Source organism: Dipodomys ordii, unplaced genomic scaffold (assembly GCF_000151885.1).
Source record: "Dipodomys ordii isolate 6190 unplaced genomic scaffold, Dord_2.0 Scaffold70, whole genome shotgun sequence".
NCBI classification, from domain to species: Eukaryota; Metazoa; Chordata; class Mammalia; order Rodentia; family Heteromyidae; genus Dipodomys; species Dipodomys ordii.
In genome coordinates this window covers 6663363-6688136 of record NW_012267286.1, presented here as the reverse complement: position 1 = coordinate 6688136, position 24774 = coordinate 6663363, and the positions used below count along the sequence as shown (strand labels likewise).

The 24774-nt window shown below is 40.9% G+C and overlaps 1 protein-coding gene across 2 annotated transcripts in view; it reads right to left on the bottom strand.

Moving 5' to 3' along the window:
* The window catches only part of Col25a1 (collagen, type XXV, alpha 1), a 417880-nt gene that overhangs the window by 2729 nt on the left and 390377 nt on the right, over positions 1–24774 (bottom strand). The window contains exons 30-37 of one of the 2 annotated variants that reach the window (XM_013023760.1): positions 23033–23059; positions 17840–17875; positions 16175–16228; positions 10693–10746; positions 9281–9307; positions 8077–8130; positions 4923–5000; positions 3079–3117 (exon numbers count right to left, since the gene is read on the bottom strand). In XM_013023760.1, coding sequence (XP_012879214.1) covers positions 3079–3117; positions 4923–5000; positions 8077–8130; positions 9281–9307; positions 10693–10746; positions 16175–16228; positions 17840–17875; positions 23033–23059 — 369 coding nt within the window. The remainder of the gene's footprint in view (positions 1–3078; positions 3118–4922; positions 5001–8076; positions 8131–9280; positions 9308–10692; positions 10747–16174; positions 16229–17839; positions 17876–23032; positions 23060–24774) is intronic. The other variant, XM_013023761.1, reaches the window with a different exon arrangement.

Here is a 24774-nt window from a genome sequence, read left to right as displayed (position 1 = left end):
ACTCTGGGCCTGGGCGCTGTCCCTCAGCTCTTCAGCTCAAGGCTAGCGCTCTACCACTTGAGCAATAGCGCCACTTCCGGCTTTTTTCTTTTTTCTTATGTGGTGCTGAGGAATTGAACCCAGGGCCTCAGGCATGCAAGGCAAGCGCTCTACCACTGAGCCACCTTCCCAGCCCCCTGAAAAAGATTTTTATTGAAAGTAGCAGGCCAAGAGGAATTGCTAATCATAGCAATGTATACTACTACTAATCTGACATTTTAAGTCAGACATTTGCCCCTGTGTCCTACAATCTAACAAGTAAATGATGTGTACCAGGGTGATTCACATAAAAGAGGGTTCAAAGTGATCTATGGACCTTTCTTAGAAAATACCACCTAAACATATTTGATGACTCTTTGAAATAGTTCAATTAGCCACCTAAGAAATACAAGAATATAGTCATTTTTCTCTTTCTCTTCTGGTGGGAAGATTGAAAGAGATTGATTAGCATGATTTGCATTCATGTGTTGGGATGTGTGTTAAACTATAGATCTCTATCTATAATTTTCCCTATCCTAGGGTTTGAACTCAGGGCCTGTGTGCTGTCCTTGAGTCTCTTTGTGCTCAAGGCTAGTACTGTACCACTTGAGTCATAGTACCACTTCTGGCTTTTTCTGAGTAGTTTACTAGAGATAAGAGCCTCTTGGACTTTTCCTTCCTGGGCTGTCTTTGAACTGTGATCCTCAGATCTCAGCTTCCTAAGTAGCAATATTGAAGTCTTAACGCTGAATCATTTTTCTTTGAGAGGATGTTAGATTTATGAAATTCTTTATCTTAGACTATCATCTATTTTGTAGGAAAATGAGTATGTGAAAGGAAACTTTCTTATTCCCTAATACTTACATATATTACTGTAAGGTTTGTTATTTTATGAACTCAAATGATGATGAGCCCTTTGCCTGTTGCTATTACTTTTATGACTTGAGAAGGAGGAGGTTCAGAATTGTCCCCAATTATGCCTCCAAGTTATGAGTGGTGTTGGAATCTGGGGCAAGCAAACCTTTCACCTGTCTTTGGTAAAGTGTGCTAATGACTGGATTAAAAAATCATCATCCTATTCTATTACCAGGCAAAGATTAGTGATCTCAGCTCAGGATGGCATTACAGATTCATCAGATGAGAGTTAGGACAGCAAGAGGATAGTTTCATCAGGGAGGAATTAATGACGAGAGATGTATATCCTGAGGCCTACTTGACCTCAGGTGGTAGAGCTAATTATCTGATGGGCTGAAAGTGGAATATGGGATGCTCTTGAATAAATAATGTTGCTTAGAGAGCTTTGGCTTTTCTTAGCTAAGTGTGTGAAATTCATTAAGAGAATTAAGCAGGATTTCCTCAGTGGCTGAAGTGCTGACTTGAGAAGCAACTCAGAGTCAAGAATCTTAGGTTGCCAGCCAGGGCAGGAAAGTCCCTGAGACTTTTATCTCCAATTAAGCCTAAAAAGCTGAAAGTAGAGCTGTGGCTCTGGTGGTAGAGTTCTAAGCTTGAACACTAATGCTTAGGGACAGTGCCCAGGCCCTGCATCCACGCCCCAGGACTAGCATTAAAAAAAGAGAAAATCTAAAATAAGCAAAATAGGTTCTATCATCCCTTAGTTCATTATCATTCTTTTAAAAATTTTATACATATTTTTTATTATAAAAATACTGGGTTACAGTTACATGAGTAAGGTAATGAGTACATTTCCTATTGAGCCTTGTTACCTCCTCCTTTGTTTTTCCCCTACCATCCCTTCACTTTGATTTTTGTCCTTTAGTAGTGTGTATGATCCTTTCTGATTGGGTTCACACCATTATTGTGTAAAGATCTGGCATTTTCTAAGATGTACAGACTAGGCTGAGCTCTTCCCTGCTTGTAGCTCTGCCTTTGTTTTCCTCTCATCAAGATCCAGCATGTCCATTATGGGCCAGCTCAATGTTGCTGGAAGTTCCTTTACCTTGCTGCATTTCGGTTTCCTCATCTGTACATTGTTGCGTGGATGAAATGAGATGATTAACTCCTATAGGAAAGGTCGCATCCCATAGATTTTTTTTCTTTTGTCAGTCATGGGGCTTGAACTCTGGGCCTGGGCTCTGTCTTTCAGCTCAAGGCTAGCGCTCTACCACTTGAGCCACAGTGCCACTTCCGGCTTTTTCTGCTTATGTGGTGCTGAGGAATCAAACCCAGGGCTTCATGCATGCGAGGCAAGCACTCTACCACTGAGCCACCTTCCCGCAGATTTTGTACACAGAGTTTCCCATGCAGGACTCATCCCAGCCGTGCTGAGTTCATGCCCCAGTGATTGTGGGTAGTCTGGTTTAGAGGCTAGAATAAATTGATATAAAAGATGCTAGTTTACACCCAATCAGGTTTCTTAAACAAATCAAGACATCACCAGGAAAAAAATGATGCTTTTCTGCTTTCTCAGCTTTATGACTAACGCTGTCAGGGTTCTACCAGATGTTAGTACATTTGTCTAAGTAATTGAATATAAAGGGAAAAGTCATGGGCAAGAATCATTTTAAACAGCAGGAGGACAAGGAATTTATTGAGAGACACGCAAACCGGTATCAAGGTGGCACTGCCCCTTTCCATTCCAAACACGAAGATGGGAATCTTTTTTGTTCTTTTCTCTACCAAGGGTCATTTGTATGGTTATCAGATCATGTGTAGGCCTGGTTTTGTTGACGTTTGCTTTGAAAACAACGCCTAGATTTATTGAATTTCAGCTCCTACTTGTGGTTGTCTTGGAAGACCAGACCAAGTGACTTTGTGGGCATTATACAGCCCATAGGCCAGCAATTTCCCTCCTTCCCATTCTGTCCCTGCAGAATTGCAGATGACAAAGTATAGTCCTAAGAACTATTTCCTGTCACGAGCTTGGAAAGAAATCAGAAACAAATATATTCGTCAAAGGAGATTTCGAAGGTGGAATCTGTTGCTTTTTAATAGTCAGCTTGAAGAATGTCAAATTCTAATGTCTGTTCTGAATGGAAAGGGCCAGGTCAAGAGAAAGGAAGAGGACTTCCATTTAGGAAAAGGAAAAATCCACAAACCTACCTTCTGCCAGCAGCCAGGCATGGGCAATCCATCTGGTCCCTGTTTTAAAGGAGAAAAGAATTCTTAAGGCTCTTCAAGAGTGATTAGATTTCATAGTTTCCATGCTCAAAGACTTGAGAATCTTCCTACTTTCTAGGTGGCTTTGGTCATATACATCCTTTATTAACTAGCAACTCCCAATATATTGCCCAGTGTTAGTTAAAATGAAGATAATTCAAATAGAATGTGCATATATTCTGAAAATATATGAGGTGCACAAACAGCTACAACTAATCTTGAGAAAATAATTTACAGAGAATATTGGTTTAGTGGTCCATTCACACTTACATCTCTAGATAATAAATGTTTCCTACCTTATTTTCCTTAAAATATATTTCATAGTTCTCTTTGCTAAATAAGTCAAAATAATTCATCTTCCTGATTACTTTTGACTGAATCATGATAATGGTCATCCATGATAACTCATTTCTATCTGAAGTTTATAGCTTTTCATATGCCAGCATTTTTTACTTTCTGATATTGAAAGTAGGTATTACAGGACATACTCAATGGAAACATAGGTCCGTCTATAGAAGTATGATTTGATGCACACCATTTTCTATTTAAGTTCTCTTTAGAAGTCAATTAGCATTCTGTATAGAATAATAACTTCCTAAATTGAACTTGAAGTGTAAGCATACTTCAGATACAAATGATACAAATGAAACAGGAGAAGTTGTCATATTATGAAGGCATGCATATGTTTCCCCCAATAAAACAACCATAAAACATGACTATCAATAACAAGCAAAGAAAACAGAAGGCTGGACACTTTCAATTAATATTTTCTAACTATAATGATTGCCATCATATATTTTTTTCCCTCACATTTTCCTCAACATCTCATGAAAGACTTAACAAAATACAAATTTGCCTTTAAAGAATCATGCTTATCATTTAAGAATCAAATCAAGAACATGCAGACCTAGTATAAGACAACTGTTTAATTTTTCTTTATATTCCAGAAGATATGAATATACTTTCTTTTTGATGCTACAAATCCTTGAAGCAATTTTATAAAATATTTGGGAAAATTGGTGGTGCCAGGTTGGTACAAGGAGAAGGAGATCACCCAGGAGATTTTTTTTGTTTATTTTTTAGATTTTAGTGTAAGGAGGATTTTGAGTTCATGCCAATGGAGATAAGGGAGCTTTGTCTACTTTAGGAAAGTGAGTTTCAAAAGGAGAGACCATTAAATTGCAAAGGTTATGGGACAGAGAAGAGAGGTTGGGCTGCAAACTATTAATTATCTTTAGAAGTTCAGAGAGGTGTGGTTTTCTTCACTATGGTCTCCCAGTAGCATTCCCTTGACTCAACTCTCAACCCCAGAAGCTTAATTTTATGGTTATTTATAACCTGATAAAAACTTAGCAAAAGACCTCTTCCGCCACCCCTCCCCCTCCAAAAAAACCCCTTTATTTCTTGCAGAGGAACAAAAAAAAAGTTAAAAGTTACTAGCCTAACAGTGCCTTTGTATAGAAAGATTTTTTTAAATGTAATTTAGAAATAATCTTTAAATTTTTATGGAATAAATGAATATTCCAAAGAACACAGACGTGCGGTGGTCAGGTCAGTTGTGAGAACGATGTTCATTAGTTCACAGTCACTGATAATGATAATGCATGCTCTCGTCCCTCTGCGGTGAGGAGGGCTCCAAAGGAATCTGTTCATGCGCATGCATGTAGTGAGTGTGTTCGCCATGTAAAGCTCGCTCCTCTAGCAAGAGCCACTTTACACTGGTAGAGATGGATATGTAATAAACAAAGGAAGTGCATGCAGGAAGGTAGGAAAGAGAAATACTGTACCAATTGGCAAGGAGCATCCAGCCCATCCAGCCCAGGCTGGCCTGGCTCCCCTTTTTCCCCCTTAACGCCACGGAATCCCTGTTTGTAAAGATTAACTCATAATGTTACTAACACAAGAATTCACTTAAGCACCAGAAAAAAAATCTGCTCAAGATAATAGCTAGAGCCACAGAGGACTGGGAGAGGAGCAGCTCGGGAAGGAAACACAGACCCCTTCATGTCCAGTCAAGGTGGACGAGATTAAATGCCGCTGGGTCACACTCTGGTCACAGGGCGTGTGCTGGAAGTGTGGCCTTCTCTTTTGTGGGGACCCAAGAGGGCCTCCTCAGCTCCTGCACAGCAATCCTTTAGGGTTAGGAAACCAGGCAGAGCCCATGGCCAGAGACCAGATCTTGAACCACGACAGGCACTTCTGACCAGATGAGGAAGGCATCAAGAAACTTGGGATCATGTCTTAGAGTCTGTTTTGAGGACCCCATTCAGAACCTTGCTGCTCCTCCCCCCGCCTCATCCCTCACACACGACATCCGGAGACAGGGTCACGAGTCACACATACCAACGGGCAGGGCGCATCTAATCCAGGAGCACCCTGTTCTCCTTTCTCCCCTTTAGGCCCCTTTTTGCCTTTCTTTCCCTTTTCCCCCTGCGGAATACAAGGGTTTAAATGAAAGACGGGTTTCACTTTGGGAAGGGAATGACAAGTGAGTCAAAAGATGGCTTAGAAGAGTCTGGAAGGTCATTTACCACGGTGTTTTGTGCTTTAGAGGAGGCATGATACTAGGAAGACCATTGAATGCTCTGCGTCACAATGCTGTCTGCAGTATGTGGGATGTGAGATACTCAACAAGACAAAAGGCAGAAATCTAGAAGGCTGAAACCCCAGAAAAGCAGATTGGGGTTGAGATCAGGGTTAACTTAACACAACTCACTCGCAATCATTGTGAATTAGAAGCCGGCCCCTTTAGACCTAGTTAGGATGACAGATATCAATTGCACTGAAAAGCCAGCCAGTGGCAGAATCCTGGATATTTCACCCAATTTTCAATACCTGTCAACTTGCTTTTCTTGTTATTTCCCTAATCCTGTAAAATAGGAAGGCTACGCTGAATCAGAGGAAAAGGGACGATGATCAGGAGCATGTATGCATCTCTTTGAAACATATCCAATCGTAGGATATTTTGGCAGCTCTCATTAAAAAGTATTCACTGTATTTAAATGCACTTCTCTTGCTTTTGAAAATTTTCTTTCTTACAAAACTCAAAGCACATAGTTTCCTCATTTAGTCAGGTAAACAAACGTTCAAAGGGGCTAATACTTTGCCAAAATACAGATGGGAGAAACAGCCATCTATCAAGCTAGGGGTCTTCTTTAATTTATTGTCTGATTGATCTCATGCCTGGTGCTTACAATGGTAAGTGAGATTCCAGCTTACTCAACAAGGAAACAAAAGCCAAAAAATTCTGCTGGAGAAAGGAAAGACAGTTTGGATTCAATAAAAAAAAAAAGAGATAGGCAGGATAATTATATAGTGGGAATGTAGCCATGGAAATTAGTACTTGGAAATCAAGGAAAAGGTTGTGGGAACTCTACATGGATCCTAGGGACAGAGGACTGAAGGAAAGGAGGCAAAAGGAGGGGAAGGAAGGAATGCACCTCAGCTGTTTCACATTAGCATGAAGAACTCGGCACATTTACAGACGGAGAGTTGGTGCTGTACAGAATACAAATATGATGTGATACATATTTAAGTTAGTGCATTCATTCTGAAGTCAGGATGGCAGTTAACAATGAAAGTGACTCATCTTGGAAGCCAAGAGGATGCTTATGCAGGAGTGAAAAGACATAGACGACAGAGACATAGTAGATACACGTTCAAATTAATACATTCATTCTGACAGCCTCAGTGAAAGCGCCTCATTTATCTCCTGTGTGCCAAAAAGAGGATTGCATCAGAAGGCTCAGAATCAAAACCACTTGGGTCTCTCACATATGAGGGGAAGGGAAATTCGGTGTGGTTTATCATGATCTAGGGCGGGGAAGGCAGGGTGAAATGGGAACAGATAGGATGGGAACATGGGAGGGGCATTCAGAAGTTGTTTGCTCTTGCCCATCCTTCCTTAGTGACTTCAATGCCCTGAGATCCATTGGTTTAAACTTCGAAGAGGAGCTCTTTCCTCCCAGAAGGAGGCGTAACTGACATCAAGGGCCTCTGGTGTCAATTTGGAATCCATTATTTGATTGGTCAATCAAGATTAGCCATTTAACACAACAGCGTTGGCATATGTGTTACTGTGCTAGGCATTGAGAATCTTTTTTTTTTTTTTTCCTCTGTCACGTTAGTGAACAGCAAGCTTAATGGAAAAGGCACTAATGTACAATGAATGCACTGATGTTCTTAGTAATCAACCTTGCTTTGTCATATGCACTGATGACCCATGCAACCGGAACTTATTGTCATTGTGGGCATAAGCATATGAGAACTCTTAAATGTTTTTTTACTTTTGCTGGTTCTGAGGCTTGAAGTCTTGGCCTGGGCACTGTCCCTGAGCAACTTTTGCTCAAGGCTAGCACTCTACCACTTGAGCCACAGTGCCATGTCTGGCTTTTTCTGTGACTTAATTGGAGGTAAGAGTTTCACAGACTTTCCTGCCTGGGCTTCATACATATTTAGATCTCAGCCTTCTGAGTAGCTAGGATTATGGTCTGAGCCATCAGCACCCGGCTTCTGCTTATTATTATTTTTTCAGACAGAATTTCACTAATTCTTTGCCTGGGGCTGGCCTTAGACTGTAATCCTCCTACTTAGGTTTCCTGAACAGCAGAAATTACAGAAACACATCGCCACATTCAGCTTATTTGTGGTGATGAGCTAGCCTTGAGCCATGGTCCTTCTGATCTCTGTCTCTTGAGCGGTATTGCTACCAGGGGCTTGAAAGATTGTATCTAGAGATCAGAATTGTTATTTTATTTTTTACTGTGCGAGATAATGCCTTTATTTCTAGCAGCGGAGACCTGGTTCTTTGGATCAGGGATCAGTGTGTTTTTGGCACACAGGACTGAGGTAGACAAGGTGCTGATAGAGTCCACAGGTTCAGCAGAAATGAAGACACATGTGAGCAAAGGCATGCAAGACCCATGCTGGCAGGGACATTACCTTTTCTCCCTTTTCACCTATGTCTCCCTTTTCACCCCGTGGACCAGGGAAGCCCTGGAAGAGAAACAGCACATCCAAAAGATCTATTAGTGCACTGGTGGCAAAATGAGATGGAGAGTAGGGGAAAAGACACAGCTTAGGATTTCATTGATCTGAAATCAGACAACAAAATGGTATGCCAAACAATGGTAGAACGTTGGTAAAGTAGCATGTAGAAACATAATGTTTTAACATCTCAATGATCTATACACAATGAGTCTCTAGCTTTCTTTCCTAACAAATGTAGAAGGAGAGCATATCAGAATACTAGTTTGAGTCCTGGCACATTCACTGACTCTGAGGGCTCAAGTAAATCACTTCTGTGCTTTAAAAATTAGGGCCAATGGCTATGTACCACATGGCTGTTAATGATTATTGGATGCAGTGATGTATACAAACTACCAAAATGATACTGCATATAACAAGTGCTCAGTACGCAGCAACTATTATAACTTTTGTTATCGTCATTAGTTACATAAAACAGGAATAAACAGTAATTGCTTCTAGAGACACTTATTTCTGACAGTATTTTTATACAATTACATTAGTGGAAGAGAAAATATATGTGGGGACTTTATGGTAAGTGGAAAAGATAGAGCACACTTGCTTTGAGGAAAAAAAAAAAAAACTAATGCCCTGAGAGGTATTTGATTTTATGCATCTTTTTTTTCCCCCATACATGGGTCATGCTGATGTTGAATGTATTTGGGAAAGCATTCTGAAATGACACTGTCAGTTACTAATTTTATGCCAGATAGTTAGATATATTTTATATTTGTCTCATGCAAAAATGAGTGTATTTTCTATTGCTGTCTACATGCACAGCAATATATTCTATGCATAGAATATGCATAGATAAGCAAGTGGTCTTGCTATTTTGTCAGTTGTGGTGCTTGAACTCAGGGCCTGGGCACTGTCCCTGAGCCTCTTTGTGCTCAAGGCTAGCACTCTACTACTTGAACCACAGCGCCACTTCCACTTTTTGAATGGTATCGGAGACTTTCTGCCCGGGCTGGCTTTGAACTTTGATCCTCAGATCTCAGCCTCCTGAATAGTTAAGATTACAGGTGTGAACCACCAGCACCTAGGTGGTCTTGGTAGTCTTAATGATGGAGACCATCAGCATATGTGACATGAGAAGATGTTTATTGTATGTTTTACTTACATCAAGACCAGGCTCTCCATCTTTCCCCTGCCAAAGAACCACAGTAGCTACATTAGTGTTCCTAAAGTTTCACGAACAGGTTATTTTATTTAAGACTGCTGGGACATGCAACTCAAGTATTAGAATAGCTACTTTGAGAATGTGCAAAATAGCTCTTATTGATGACTAATCTGAAATCTAAAATTAGTACCCGAGTCAAGTGACGTGACTAGTTAGAATTATAGTTAGGGTCATAGAAATTTTACATTTGGCACTGGGTTAAATAGAGTATATTGCTGAGGATTAATGCTTTCTATGCAGGTTATCAGCTTAGGAGTAGAGTCAAGAGTAAAAATATTGTTGTTATACTACTAATGCCAGATGCAAATCATTGCACTTAATTAGCTTATTAATGACCTATTCACACAAGTGAAATAATGTAACAACTGTTTATTGTCAAGTATAGTTGTAATTTGGCTAGATATGGACCAGAAATATAAAGGGTGTGAAGTGTTACAACCTAGAAACTTTTTCAATAAGTGTTGTAAATAAATCATTCCCAAATATAAAAAGGGGTGGAAGACCCTGAAGTGAAGCTGATAATTTCATCCCTAGCATAGATTATTCTATTCTAAACTGTGGTCATCCTCTAGATCAAATCAATGTTCCCAGGAAAGCTACTTTGATTCTATGGATGAAAATTTTTCTATCTGTCTCGAAATCAGTATTTTTTTTTTTTAGTATTGAAATCACCATGGCTTAAGTTGATTATTTAGTCCATAAGAAGTATGTAAGTACAGGAAACTTGAAAACCTTAATACAGGCCAGGCCATATTCCTTTGTGTCTTATCCTGCTGAATGGATGATCATCACCAGAAAGATGTTCTATAGTAATCTCAGGGCCTCAGGTGGCTCTGGACAAGGAATTTTCAAAAGCTAGAACACGACCAACCTTCGATGTTCTCAAGGTCATTGGTCCTCACAGTCATATACAAGGGTCAGACATACAAAGCCATCAAAGAACATCCATTCATTTTTTTTGGGGGGAAGTGATCCTTTCACTCACAAGAGGTTATCTTTTAGGTGATCATACAATCTATGAGAACAAATAAAGCATGAAGAAGGTTGTTGATGATGAAACTTCCACTCTTTTGGGATTCCATGACCCCTTAAGGAAGAGGCAGGGCTGAGCCTCCAGCTAGATCATGTGGGGGAAGTTATTATCTGAGAGAATCAGGTTTGTGCTGCTGTATATCCCATAGTCTTGTGGGGGTGCATCTGTTGGGACATGTCTAGAATGACTGTCCATGAAGGTGGCACCTGCTTGCTAGGGAGCTACCTGTGACCGACCAGGGAAGGGTTAACCGTGTGAGTGACAGGTTACAGGTGGGTGCATGCTGGAGGTGACAACCGTGAACGCGATAGTGACTCACAGGTAGGCCGTAGGGCCCTCTGGGTCCAGGTTCTCCCATGGCGCCTTTTTCCCCCTAAAATGAAAAGGAGAAAGTTCACATCATACATGAACACTTACATTCCTCCACCTTCTCTTATGGCCTGTATATGAAGCCTCCATTTTGGGGTACTATTCTATCAAAATGCCAGAGAGCCAGAATCCTGTGGGACTATGGGCAGTGATGCCGTGGAAGGAATTCACAGTGGATTCCTTCCTTCAAGGGTCTTGGAGAGAAGGGGAGGAAGAGACTACTGCTGCCTGCCTGCCTGCCTGCCCAAAGGATTTGCAGGTCTGGGATGCATTAATATAAAATTAACACAAAAAAGGGCTATTCATATAAAATAGGGACTCCTGCTGGGCACTGGTGGCTCACGCCTGTAATCCTAGCTACTCAGGAGGCTGAGATCTGAGGATCATAGTTCAAAGCCAGCCTAAGCAGGAAAGTCTGTGATACTTTTATCTCCAATTAACTATCAGAAAACTGGAAGTGGAGCTGTGGCTCATAGTGGTAGAACACTCTATTTGGACAAAAAGAGCTCAGGGGCAGCGCCTAGGCCCTGAGTTCAAGCCCCATGGCTGACACCCCCCCCCAAAAAAAAATCCCCTCATTATTATTTTAAGGTATAGGTTGAATATCTCTTATCTGAAATACTTGGGACTAGACATGTTTTTGGAATTTGGAGTATTGGCATACATACGATGAGGTACTTTGGAGACAAGGCTCAAGTCTGTGGCTCACACTTGTAATCATAGTTAAATGAAGAGGCTGAGACTTAGAGGATTGTGATTTGAAGCCAGCCTAGGCAGAAAAGTCTATAAGACTCCTACCTCCAATCAACCAGCAGAAAGCTGGCTGGAATCATGGCTTAAGTGGGAGAGCACCAGTAATGAGCAAGCAAACTAAGCAAGTATAAGGCTGCTGAGTTCAAGCCCTGGTATGTGTGCACAAACACACACACATTCATTTTATATACAACTTATATGTATTCATACTGTTTTTAGTGCATTTATGTTTCTATTTCAACCTGCCAGCTGAAGTCAGGTGTGCAATTCTTCACCCATGGTATCATCTTGGTACTTAAAAGGTTTTAGATTTTGAATTTTGGCGTTAGAGATCTTTAACCTATATTACTTAAAAAAAAAGTAAGAATACTCCTCCCTCCCCATCAAATGTCTTTTCTTCTGCCAGTCCTGGGGCTTGAACTCAGGGCCTGGGTACTGTCCCTGAGCTTCTTTTGCTCAAGGACAGTGCTCTACCACTTGAGCAACAGCACTACTTCTGCCTTTTTCTTTTTATGTGGTGTTGAGGAATTGAACTGAGGACCTCATGTATGCTAGGCAAGCCCTCTACCACTAAGCCACATTCCAAGCCTCTCAAATGTCTCTTTAGAGAAACTTTTTTTTGACTGTCTCTCTTCTCTTTATCCAGCTGCGTTTTACTCCACAGGCACATCTGAATGTTGTGTGTATTCTGTTGTTCCTGCTACTACAATGGACACACCGGGCTCTCCTGTTGTTTCCTTTAGCATCGCTGTGGTTTAGTACAGTGCGCAGCACATAAGTAAATATCAGTTGACTCCATGAATTAAGTCAACTCAGTATCATAGTCTTACATGTTTGCTTCCTTTCTGAAAAAAATGGGTTGAAAACTTTTAATGTGCTCACTGAATGCTTGGGAGTGTAGAATTCATATTACCTCCATCAGTCTTTGCCAGTGCTGATTTAAAAGAAGAGCTTGGTCCAGCTTCAATGATAAATTTGCATGCTTATAACGTAAATGTGGTACTGCCGGTGATCCCAGGGAGAGAGAACAGTGCAAAGACAGAGCCCTTCCTCATTTCAAATAAGGTTTTCATCAGCTTCCAGATGAAAGTGATACTGGTATTTACCACAAAAGTTTCAGGTGTCATTGTGATGTTTATGTGACCAGGCTTAACACCTGTGAAGCTTAAAAGTTAGCACCGATAAGTGTCCATAAAAGGACACGGCCTACCTGTGTGCCACTGAAAACTGCCTGTATGAGGACATGGCCTCCCACAGCACCTGCGTGCCCCAGCTTCCCACACAAGCAAATCTCAAGGCCCCTGTCCTCATTCTTGCTTTGCATTTTCTAATAATGCACTATAACTGCATTCAGCAATAGGAGCAGGTTTGGACTGGGACCTTCCCATTTCAATTCTGCTACTTCCTATGGCCAAGATACCTGAGTTATAAAATATGAACAGCAATCTGTAATAATGGTTCTCAAGATTAAATAGTATGTGAAAGTGTATAACGGCAGGTCACAGGTGGCATAAACAGTTGCTGATAGTAGTATTAAATCAGAGGTGATATTGTTCATGGAAAGGGCTTCACAACTTTAAAGTGTGCCAATTTAAAATCAGTTTTTGTTTTTTTTTTTGTGCTGGTCCTGGGGCTTGAACGCAGGGCTTAGGCACTGTCCCTTAAAGCACCAGCCTTGAGCAGAAAAAGCTACCACTTGAACTACAGCTCCACACCTGGCTGTTGTTGGTGATTAACTGAAGAGTCTCATGGACCTGCCTGGGCTGGCTTTGAACTGTGATCCTTAGATCTCAGCATCCTGAGTAGGATTACAGGTGTGAGCTACTGGCTTCTCCATAGATCATTTTGATACCCCTAGTCCCTCCATGGAGTTCTCCATGGAGAACACTGGATTTGTTTTGGTTTTAAGATGAATGCAAATAAAGTGGTCACGGTGGAACTCCTCACCCCAAATCATTATTGGAAGCAAATAAGGCACTCCCAATTCTCTGACTAATGAGTTGAAGTGGACAAATGACCCACTGCTGGCCAAGGAGGCATTGCTAGTGAGAGTGTTAAGTCAACTGGAACTACTAGAGGGTGGTGTCCCCCCGTTCTTGGAATCTCTCTTCACTGGAGGAGAACTCTGTCCTCTGCTCATGTCCCAGGAGGAAGCTCGGGACTGACAAAGCAGTAAAGTAAACCCTCGAGCCTTTCTTTGCCTGTTTGTTGTATGAAACAATCCATTTTTAGCCATTTTGAACTAGGGTTCTGTCCCTTAGAACCAAAGGCATCAATCTCGACTTCTTTTAGGAATAAAATACTAGCACGGAGATTTGATTGTACAACTCTTCCTAGAGTAGGCAAAGTACTTTTGAGGTTCTTAAACCTAATGCACTACAGGGTTCCGAATCAGTGCACAAGGAAAAATCAGCTGAAGTGGGGTGTTCGGGATTGCTGCACACTGATGCTGTCAACCAGGCATCTGGGAAATTGTGAGTAATAATGTGTTGAATGCCTCATTTCTTTTGCACTAGCCTAATTGCTTTGTTTAAATTATCTGAGTAGTTGTACAAGGGAATTGCTGTTCCACAAAGCCATTTATGGTTACAGTGCATCTTGATCAATGTCACCCCTTCGATCGTTTCCCCCCATTCTTCCCAACCCACCCTTTACTCAATGTTCGTAATGCCAGAGGAGGTACACTGCATTTTATGACTGCATTCTTCCCCCTTTCCTCTCTTCATTGGATCAGTCTGGTTGCATTCAAACTCTGATTTGCATATCTGAGCTGAGAATTATTCTAGAGTTCTCCCTTTGCAGATTTCTACATCTTTAAATTCGGAATCTTTCCCAAGAGACTCCAGCTGCCACATGATTAACTCTGAGCACCCCACTTGAGTTCAGCACTTGTGGGGTGACAGCCACTTGGGGGAGATGGACACATGACCCAGCAAAGACAGCATGCAGGAGAAATATGAGTGGAACACTTTGCCCTGGACACACCATCTGACTGCAGCTAGCCTTTCACAAATTCTTAAGTGATTTCATTTGTTCTTCTGGTCAGTTCTGCCCTGGCCCTGAGATCTGATACTCTAGTGGATGCTACAGCTACCGGATGTAACAGCTGATTTACTAAACCATAAACCCTCTTGAGCCTTAGGGCATTTTGCCAAGAGACTGCCTGAGATTTGCGGCTCCAGTTTTAGCACATGGGCTGGGTTTCTTCCTGCAATGCTTAGAAGCACGTGTGCTTGAGCAACGTTGAGGCTCTTAGCTCAATTGCTCCGAAACATCTTTAATGAAGATGATGCTCAGGGGCTGCTTTGATCTTAGAAAGGAGGCAACAGTAGATTCAGAGCACATGTCCCTTTAGGACTAATCTCCTTCTAGAACCATTCTTGCATAAACTCTGTATGTCTAGCCTTTATTTGTATTCACTTTGGCCTCATTCTTTGGCTATTTCCTGCATACATTTTTTCCCCCTTTTGCAATTAGGTTGTAAAGTCGTCTAGGTCAAGGAAAACCAGCTGCTTCCTTCGCAGGACTGAGCCGATGTATGTATTAATAAAGGGCTGGATGATGAATCTATTAGAATGGTATTATTCAACACACGGGAGCAAATGAGCAGTGCAGGCTTGCTGTGAGGAGGAGTACTGCTGCCTTTCACACAAGGAGTAAATATCATGCTTTGCATTGGACTAGTATTTATTCTATGACCGGGTTTAGTTTGTAGATCGTAGCATTAAATGAGAATTAGGAGCAGGTCAAAGCAATTACTCCTCGGTTCTCTTTTAGAGCTAAAACGATCCCAGATTGATGAAAGCTGTCTAGTGTTTGAAAGACCACAAACTGGCACAGTGAACCGTGCCAGTATTTTAAAGTTCCTCACTTTGGGGGAGACTTTCTTGATATCCTTTCTTGGGTGGTGGGGAAATAATAATTCCACCAGGTACATAATACACACGCACCCTTTTAGTCTGCCAAGGTGAGGAAAAGAAAAAGAGGGAGGGAGGAAGAGAGTTGCAGACAGATGACCAGATATTGATGTGGCAGTACATTTTTCTGTGTCAGATACTTATCTTTGCCGCTGAACGTTGTTTTTTCCTCTCCTAAGAATAGGGAAATATGGTCTAGCAATACTGAGGTTAATAAAGGTTTTTGTTTTATGATGCACTGAAATTATTTCCTCATGGTTAAAGAAAAACAGGCTATTCTTTAGCTTAAAAATGTGGCAGTATATACATATAATTGTGGAGAAGAATACTTAGGTTTTGTAATTTCCTTTGGAAAAAAAATGTTATAACTTACTCTGAATGAATACAGTAGCTTTCTACTAAAGATTATCAACCAGAATATGTAGTTCTGGAAATTTTAGCCCCATTGACTTCAGCGTTCTGGAGAAAGGCCAAATGAAAATATCTTCCTTATGGGTTAAGAAAGAATAATCACAGCTATTTATTTTAGCTATGTAAATGTATGCATTGTTTTTATTAAGGCAGCCCTCCGCTATTTCAGATTGTGGTTTTTCTTCTCAGTGTTAGGACTGAACAGAACTTATATGATGCTATATATTTCCCATGAATACTAGATAGTCCTTTATTTCTTCTGGAAAATGAACAGTAGAGCGAATCCGGGAAAGCCATGCTCTGTTTGCTTTAGTATGCAGCTCGAGCTCAATAAACCCAGGATCAACTTACTCTTTCTCCTTTGGGACCTGCAGGGCCGTGGGGTCCCATAGGACCATCTGTACCCTAAATAAGAGAGAGAAAAAATAAGCAATAAGAGACACGTGTCAAGGCCTACAGGCAAAGCAGTCATGACTTATTTTAGGCTTTTCCTGGTGTGGGTGATGCCTTAGGTGTCAGACCACTCATCTCTTTTCAAAGTGCTTTTCTATTTGATTTTTCTCAGGGAAGTGCTTTTCTAGAAACTGGTGCAAAAGGGATGGGTTACATAACTGAAATGTCCATGAGCGGTATGCACAAAGAGCCATCCAGCATAGGTGTTATATATTTTCTCCCTGCCCAAAGCCAGCATCCTCACTTTGCCTCTGTAATTGTCACAAGAAAAATAGAGCTTTCTTTCCTGTCACCCCTTCCTCAAATTCTTTCATCTACTGCTGCCCTTGGCCAGACATGCTTGGCTGCTAAGTGCCTTCCACAGCTCTGCAAGTGGAAACATATATTCAATGGAGCAGTGTTTAACTGTCCAAACCAAGCAGGGAAGGAATTATTTTTCTAGGTTCTGCAGCAGTGGCTGTAATTAGCAGGCTCACAAGTTGCAAATTAGGCAAGCGGAATAATTTAATGGTAGCAATGTCTGGCTATTTGGTTAGGCCAGGGCATTTCAGAAATAGAGGAGGCAATATGTGAATGGAAATAATGAAAATAAAGTGAACTATAGGAACAATTTCAGTATAATTTCTTTCTTTTCTTTCATGCTGAAGATTGATAACTTGGGGCCTCAGGCTTGCTGGGTAGATGTGCAACCACTTGATCCACGCGATCTGTCCCTTTCTACATTGGTTATATTCCAGGTAGGGTCTTGCTTTATGCCTAGGCCAGCCTGGGCTTGGATCCTCCTATGTTGTTGGGGATAATAAGTGGATGTCACTGCACTCACTGGTGTGGATGGATCCTCTTGGACTGTATGCCTTCACTGGCCTCAAAGGTTGATTTCCTGATTTTTTCCCTCCCAAAGGTAGGCTTGAGTCACTGCACCTGACTAGTAACTACTCCCTTTTCTATTCTCTAGTATTTTGCGTTACTCTATGAGAGCCTTGAGAGCAAAGAATTGAGTCCCAAATTCCTTCTAGTGTTGCTGAGATATCATCATCTTAGTCTTACTGCCTGGACTCAAAGTTCATCTTCAGAAGACTTTTAAATGCTGAGTATCTGCAGCTGAAATGTCAGAGATGGAGCTGTTAAGAGCCAAAGGAAAGAGAGAAAATGACAGGAGACAGGCAAGTAATTCCCATGAGCAGAGACTTCATTCCAAAGATGTTACATTTCTTAGATAGACAGAAACCTAAAAGGAAAAGTTATGTTAAAAACAAATCCACATTGATCTCTTCAGAGGGCCTCTCATGAAATTACAGGGAGTTTTATTGGTTATGGAAAGATGTGTGTGGGATGCTAAGACAAAGGAACCCAATTAGATGGCTCATTCTTTACACCTAGAGAATTATCCAGACTTGAACTTGAGGCTTTCCTTCACGCTGTGCTGCATCCCGTTTTCTGATCATGTGGTCCTTTCTCCTTTCTGGCATCAGTGCTAAGTACCCCCTCATCATCTGAGGAGACCCTGAATCACGCGTTTCTCAGCTGCACAGCATGTCAGAGCAAGATAAGGGACGGACTCACCCGGGATCCTGGCTTCCCGTCTAAGCCAGATGCTCCCTGTGTGATTGGGTTGGTAGCAGGGTTGGTGGGTGTAACACGAATGACAAGAACAGAGATTAGTATGAAGTACCAGTGAACAAAAATGCAACACTTTTAACCACAGAATACACAGTCACAGGATTCTGGAATGAATAATCACATGGCTACAATTTGTTAGTTTCCAAAACGAAAAACTAAACAACAAACCACATGACAATAAACACCCCACAGAGGATGGCATTTTAATGACATTCCTATTAGGCAAATTCTCACTTAGAAATCAAGTGAATGAGAGTTATAGAATGTGCTATTCCCAAAGTAGCTACTGGTCAGTAACAGTCAACTAGCTAAATTTTGGTATGAAATTCACTTTTTTGAAAGACAACCATTCACAATCTATATCTGAGGCATTGAAGATATTAGGTAATAAGGAGAAAAGCTTACTTTAAAAACCAATTTTAAGGTCTTAGAGAAAAAGGGAGCTGTAACTACTACATGTGTTAGAAATTTTATGGAGAACAAATACTTGGTTTTCCTATGCTAGGATGACTGGATTTTTCTAAGATTATTTAATATTTTCTGGGCGGTTCCTGCTAGTCACCACTAGAGGGACTTCCAAGAACAGGGAAAAAAAAATCTGTGAGACTATGGTTAAAAATAGTTCCCCAACTAAGTTATTTCTCCATTTGCTTCAAATAAGCCTTGTATCACAGCCTAAAGGAGAAATGCCTTTAAAAAAAATCTAATGTTCTAAGACAATGAATGCATGCATTTCTTTACCTTGAATTCTAGGCAATTGTATGTGATCAAAATAAGTTCAATTGCTTTAAGAAAGCTTTTGTGTCTTATAAGCCCAAGTATTTATAGTACTTGAAAGATGCTGATGAGATGGAGTGTTTAAGAAGAGGATGAATTAGCTTTGCAAGTTCTCTTGACAAGGGTGTAGAACTCTTCCCCAACTTATGCTTCGGAGGTGAGTGAAAAAAATATTCTAGGTGCTCTTGGCTCATGCTTGTAATCCTTGCTACTCAGGAGGCTGAGGATCATGGTTCAAAACTAGCCCAGGCAGGAAAATTGGTGAGACTGTCACCTCCAATTCCACCAAAAAGCTGGAAGTGGAGCTGTGGCTCAATTGGTAGAGTGCCAGAGAAACTAAGCAACAGTGTCCAGGCCTTAGTTCAAGCCCCAGTACTGCCTACACACACAAATCCCAGCTGCAAACTGCCAAATGATACTCTATAATATACCTTTAAGTATTTCATCCTATGATGATCCATTACTATAATCTGAAATATGTTTTACTTATCAGTGATTAAAGACATGTATTGGTATTTGGTGTTCACTTAATCAGGCCAAAGTACAGCTTTTGACTAAATGCTACACAAAATTATCATTTGAAATGAAGTTTAAAAAAATCAGATGAAAAGTTTAGGAAATCCAAACAGTTTTTCCTTTGGATATTTTCTTCAGTCATTATTACTATATTTGAAAATAATCAAGAAAATGACAAGAATTTTATATTGATAGTACACCTGCCTAGAGAGGTGAGTAAATAGTTCACATACGTTATAGCAGTTAAATCTACACTGTGGAGGGCTTCTGTTTTTCACTCGAAGAGTGAATTCATGGGCAACATGTATTGTGTGCCTGATGTACCCACTGGCTTTCACTGCTGTATCGGGTACAGTGGGGTACTTTCATATTTAAGCACAGTACTCATAGGAAAAAAATGAGTGTTCATCAACTTTCTTCCCTCCTAAATGTCAAACAGATGTAGGAACTACTTTCTATTTGTTTTATGTCAACTTTTACTAATGTAAACAGGCAGCATATTAAAAGCTTGGAATGAAACCGTCATATTCAGTAATAATTTTAACAAATCTTTTTAGTTGTGAAAAAAAGGCTGGTATATAGTACAGACAAAGGGAAATCCCCTTTTCATTAAAAAAAGACCTCTAAATCTTCCTTGCTATCTATATTGTCAAAATACCCTCCTCACAGTATTTTTCTAACAAATGATATAAAACATGTACAACATGATGTGACTGATTAATGTCAGGAGTACAATGCTGACGTCATCAACAATGGCCCATTGCATACCTGCCACCAACACACGGCTATAGTTTTGGCCTTTGGGGAGAAAACTATCGAGGGATGGTCTTAAACTGTACTAGATCATAAAAGCATCTGGGAGAAATTACAAAATTGTGAGCACAATACCATGTGTGGGTGTGCCAGTTCTGGGGCTTGAACTCTGGACCTGGGCTCTGTCCCTGAGCTTTACTGCTCAAGGCTAGCACTCTACCACTTCCAGCTATTTTGGTGTTTAGTTGGAGATAAAGAGTCTCAGGGACTTTGCTACCTGGGCTGGCTTTGAACTACAATCCTCAGATCTCAGCTCCCTGAGTTGCTAGGATTACAGGACTAAGCCACTGGCACCAGGCTGAGAACAGCACTTTTTAGAGGAGGATGGAAGGATTGTCAGCCCTGAAAGAGGGTTGGCACGCATGTAACTGAGAATGACAGACATTTGTGGCACTGTTATGGGATAGCAGATATTAGAGAAAACAAAAGTACGCCAAACTCTCCTCTGACTTAATGTTTTCTAATTACACAAATCTCAACCATAAGGTAGCAACTCTATTTGGAGGCTATGTAAGGTAGAAAGAAAAATCTGAGGTTCGCACTGAAATGGAAAGTTTTCTTTACTTACTGGAAGACCAAGGGGGCCTCTGTCTCCCTTTTGACCTGCTTCACCCTTCAATCCTTTAACACCATTTAACCCTGGGTCACCCTAAATGCAAAAGCAAATGCCAATTTTGGTTGCTATTATGGGTGTGGCAACTGGGAGAGAAGAGAGCCAGTCTCTGAAACATGAATACAGATTCCAGTTTTGGGTGCCTGCAGAGTTGGGCTAGATTTGTGTTACATCATTTCTAAAGTCAGTTTTTTAAAAATGGGGCTGGGGATGTAGCTCAGCAGTAGAGCACATTTGGCTAGCTGGCTGAAGGCCTTGGTGTTCAGTCTTCAGCATCCTCCCTCCCCCCCAAAATATTCAGATTGACAGGTAGATAAGATTCTAGAAAGCAAAACTCCATCTGAGCAAAGTGTGCTCAAATACATGCCTGTTCCTGGATTTTTGAGTTCTATCACACCCATATGAATGCCACACTGCATCCCTTTGATTAAGCAAATGGACAGCAATCAGAATGCTGAAGGAGACTCAGCAGCAAAAGCCCACTCTGCTGCAATAGAAAACTGGAATATGCAGGACAGTGCAACAACAGACATTTTAAGCCTTTAAGCATTTTGCCCAGGAAAATGAGCCATACACATAGCGGTTGATGTTTGAAGCAACACCATTTGTCAAATTCACTAATAATGCCAAATCAAGTGTCTGCGTGGATTCACCAATAGGGTTGACTACATATCACTGAACAAGGAAGTGAAGACGAAGATCAAAGAGCCTAAATGTTGAACTGTCCATCTGCCCTATGTGAAGAGTCAAGGAGGCAAGAATATAACTCGCCACTAACACCACATAGCACAAGAATGGGTGTATCTTGTGAGTGTCCAGTTGGGAAACAAATACAGAATTAGATCCATCCTTAGAACCATGTCATGTTTTGAGGGTCAGAGAGGGAGAGCCCTATCTATCAGAAGGGCTAGGCGTTTGAAGTCTGGAATTCTCAGAGTAGGAATCCAAACATGCTAAGAGGTAAGGTTGGATCCTCAGAAGAGCACAGGGTCATGGTCAACAAGATGAAAGCCAAGGTTCAGTAGGCAACTTCAGTCACTAGGCTTGAGACTTAGAGCTTTCTGTGCGTGTGCACGTTTGGTGGGTGGTCTTGAGCTGATAAACAGGCAAGGGCAGCCGTGGTAAACGATGCTGTTCTTTGGTGGATAATCGTGGTTGACTGGACCAAGGCCATTTTGCAAACATGAAATCCAGTAGAACAAAGACCAGATTTCAAATTGAGGCCCGATCTTAATCCAAGATCTGATATTAACCACCTGTAAAATGTCAGGCAAATAATGAAAATTCCTGGGTCTGTAGTTTATCAGTTGTATACATCAAGGAACAAGCAAGCATAGGATATCTGTGAAGAGAGTTCTCTGCTTATCTGCACAATAAATAATTGCATTTTAGACATCCAAAGGCTTTGGGCATCTCCTCATTGAATGGAATCCTTGATGGTACTTTCAAATCCAAGGAGAAGCCCAGAATGGGAAGCATGAGTTTAGTTCTGGGGGTGAGGGGGAGGCCCAGAGAGGTTGAGTAACTATGCACATTACAACCTGAAAGATGGGACTCTCTTTTCTGACCCCCCAAAATAGTATTCTACTAAAACACTGTCACTCCCTGGCATTATGGGAGATAACATTTTTTTAGAGGAGGTGTGAATTCTTTCCATTCTTGGTATGTCATCTGCCTGTTCCCCAAAAGGAAAGTCAACATTTCCTGAGGCATACCAGTCAATAGCTACTACCAACTCTTTATGTGGACAGACTAGAAGGAAGCCAGTCTTCATCTCACCAACAGCCTCGGGGCTTTCTGATGCCTAGTGCCAACACTGTGCTGCATATTGTCCCTGAGACCTACATAAAGGCCAAGAACACACACAGAGACTATTTCACAATGTAAGCTGCTCTAATTCTGATAAGTGGGGCGACTCTCCACTGCTCTTTCTAACCCAATGCCTATTAATACTTGTAAGGGATTAAAAACTAAAAACCTCCATACCATCAGAGACCTGGCTCTCTGGACAATGAAAGCATGTGGATGATGGAGTACTGTTTATTACACAGCAAGCAAGATGTTTCAGTGAAGAACCAACCAAGCTAGAGAACCGCGAAAAAGAAAAAAGCACCTGGATTCATCTGAGAATCTCATCAGACGACTTCTGAATGGTTGACTATTGAGCCACATTCCCAGTCCTGTTTCTTAAATATATAGTGACAAGGAAAAAAGTAAAAGGCAGAATAGTGGACTTGCAGATGCTACCACTTAAGTTGCTGAAATTTAAATGTGAGCTTTACGTACCACAATGCTTAAAGGCTTAAAGATTATCAACGTTTCTTGACAAGGAAGACAGGACAGACATGCTTCCGTCATGCTTTTCCACAATCATCAAGGAAGCAGAAATCAAATAATCAAGGGATTTGTTGAATTACCTTTGGTCCAGGAAGTCCATGGGGTCCCTGCAAATCGAAAACAGTTTTTAATTAAGAAGTGATGATACAGATTTGCAGCACAAGTGAATATTATATCAAATAACCAAAAGGTAGCTTGTTTGTGCTATAGCTAAAGGCAGGCAGACTCCTGGATGTTATTTATTACCCACCCAAACATTCCTTCCTGCTTTTGGACTGTGCTGTAATAGGAAATTCATTAGTAGCAATTCTCTCTGCTAAATACCTATGTGAAAGAGGGAGAAAGCTACCAGGGTTACATGGATGAAAAATTAGGGGGGTGGAGGAAATGCAATTTTGAATTTATATTACTCCTTCTCAAGTTTCCACTGAAAATTTGTGTGTGTGTGTGTGTGATGTTTCATGAGTTTACTCAGAACGGAAGGACTTGAAAGTCAGGAGTGCTAACCTTCAGCAAAAAAGCTCAGGGACAGTGTACAGGCCCTGACTTGAATTCCCCTCTCCTCCCCCCCCCAAAAAAAAAATCCAGGAATGTATCAAATCAAAGCAAAGTCCTATACTTTAACTAGCAAGGAAGAAGAAAGCTTTTTCTCCTTAACAACTCCATACCCAAGGTATTGAAGGATCTAAAGGGGACAGGAAGTAAGGACATGGTAGTGAACTGTGGGATTCCAGCATCATCTTTTTGACATTAAGAAGAGCTAAACATTATTTGTATTGCTTTTAGTTTTACACAGAGGAATTGTTTAAGGCTCATGAACAACTGTTTTATGAAATCAGAATTTAAAGAACTCCACACATTTGGTAGAGGCAAAATAAAGATGAATACTTTAATTGGCAGTTGCTTAAACCTTTTCAAATGTTTTAAATAACCTGTTCAGGGAAAGGCATGTTTAAATCTCCATCGGTGAAATACAACAGCAGGAATGATGTTTTGAGCAAGCAGTGCCTAGAGGATTGGTTACATATATCCTCCAGTTTACCTTCAGATAAGTTGTGGATACGCATTTTCAGGAAATGGCTGCCTCATTTCAATAATGGCTTAAAATTCCTGCAAGCTCATTCATTTTATCATCTGAACAGGATGTAGCATTCTAATTTAACCTTCTAAAGTCAAGCAGAGGGAGTATAAACTAAAATATGGGATTTACTTGATTCTTAAGGAATTGTTTTTAAGAAAATTGCTTTTAAGAAAACCAGGTTAATTGTCATGGTTTTGTATTATGAAATAGAAGTGGTAGTTGGTAGATGATTTGACAGACTCAGTGGCTTGGGTCTTTCTAAGCTCTCTTTACACAGCAATAGGAGGAAAGACTGGCTAAAATGTACAATCTGTTATTGGTGACTTCCAGTTTAATGAAGCACCTTAGCCTCCTGCCCTGCTCTCTGGCCCCCATCAAAAGCATTTCAAGCCCTATGCCTGCTCCATTCTAACTGCTTAATATAACTGTCTGACGTTCAGAGAACTAAACATTAATGGCTGACTTCCTCAGTAGGCATAAGTTCTATGAGGACCACTATTTCCATTGGTCACTGCAAGACACTATAATAAGGTACTGGATCTGGCTCAAGACATCCCCAGATCTATGGGAAAGGAAAAAGATATAAAATGTTTGTCATCTGTGGAAGTAAAACGAATTGTGATTTTTGTTTCAGCAAGGCAAAATTTACTTCTGCAGAAGAGTGTGCCATCAGACAGGAATCTGGCCACCAAGCACCAAGCAGGCAGGTTGCTCCACTGTTCATTTGCTAACACAGCAGGC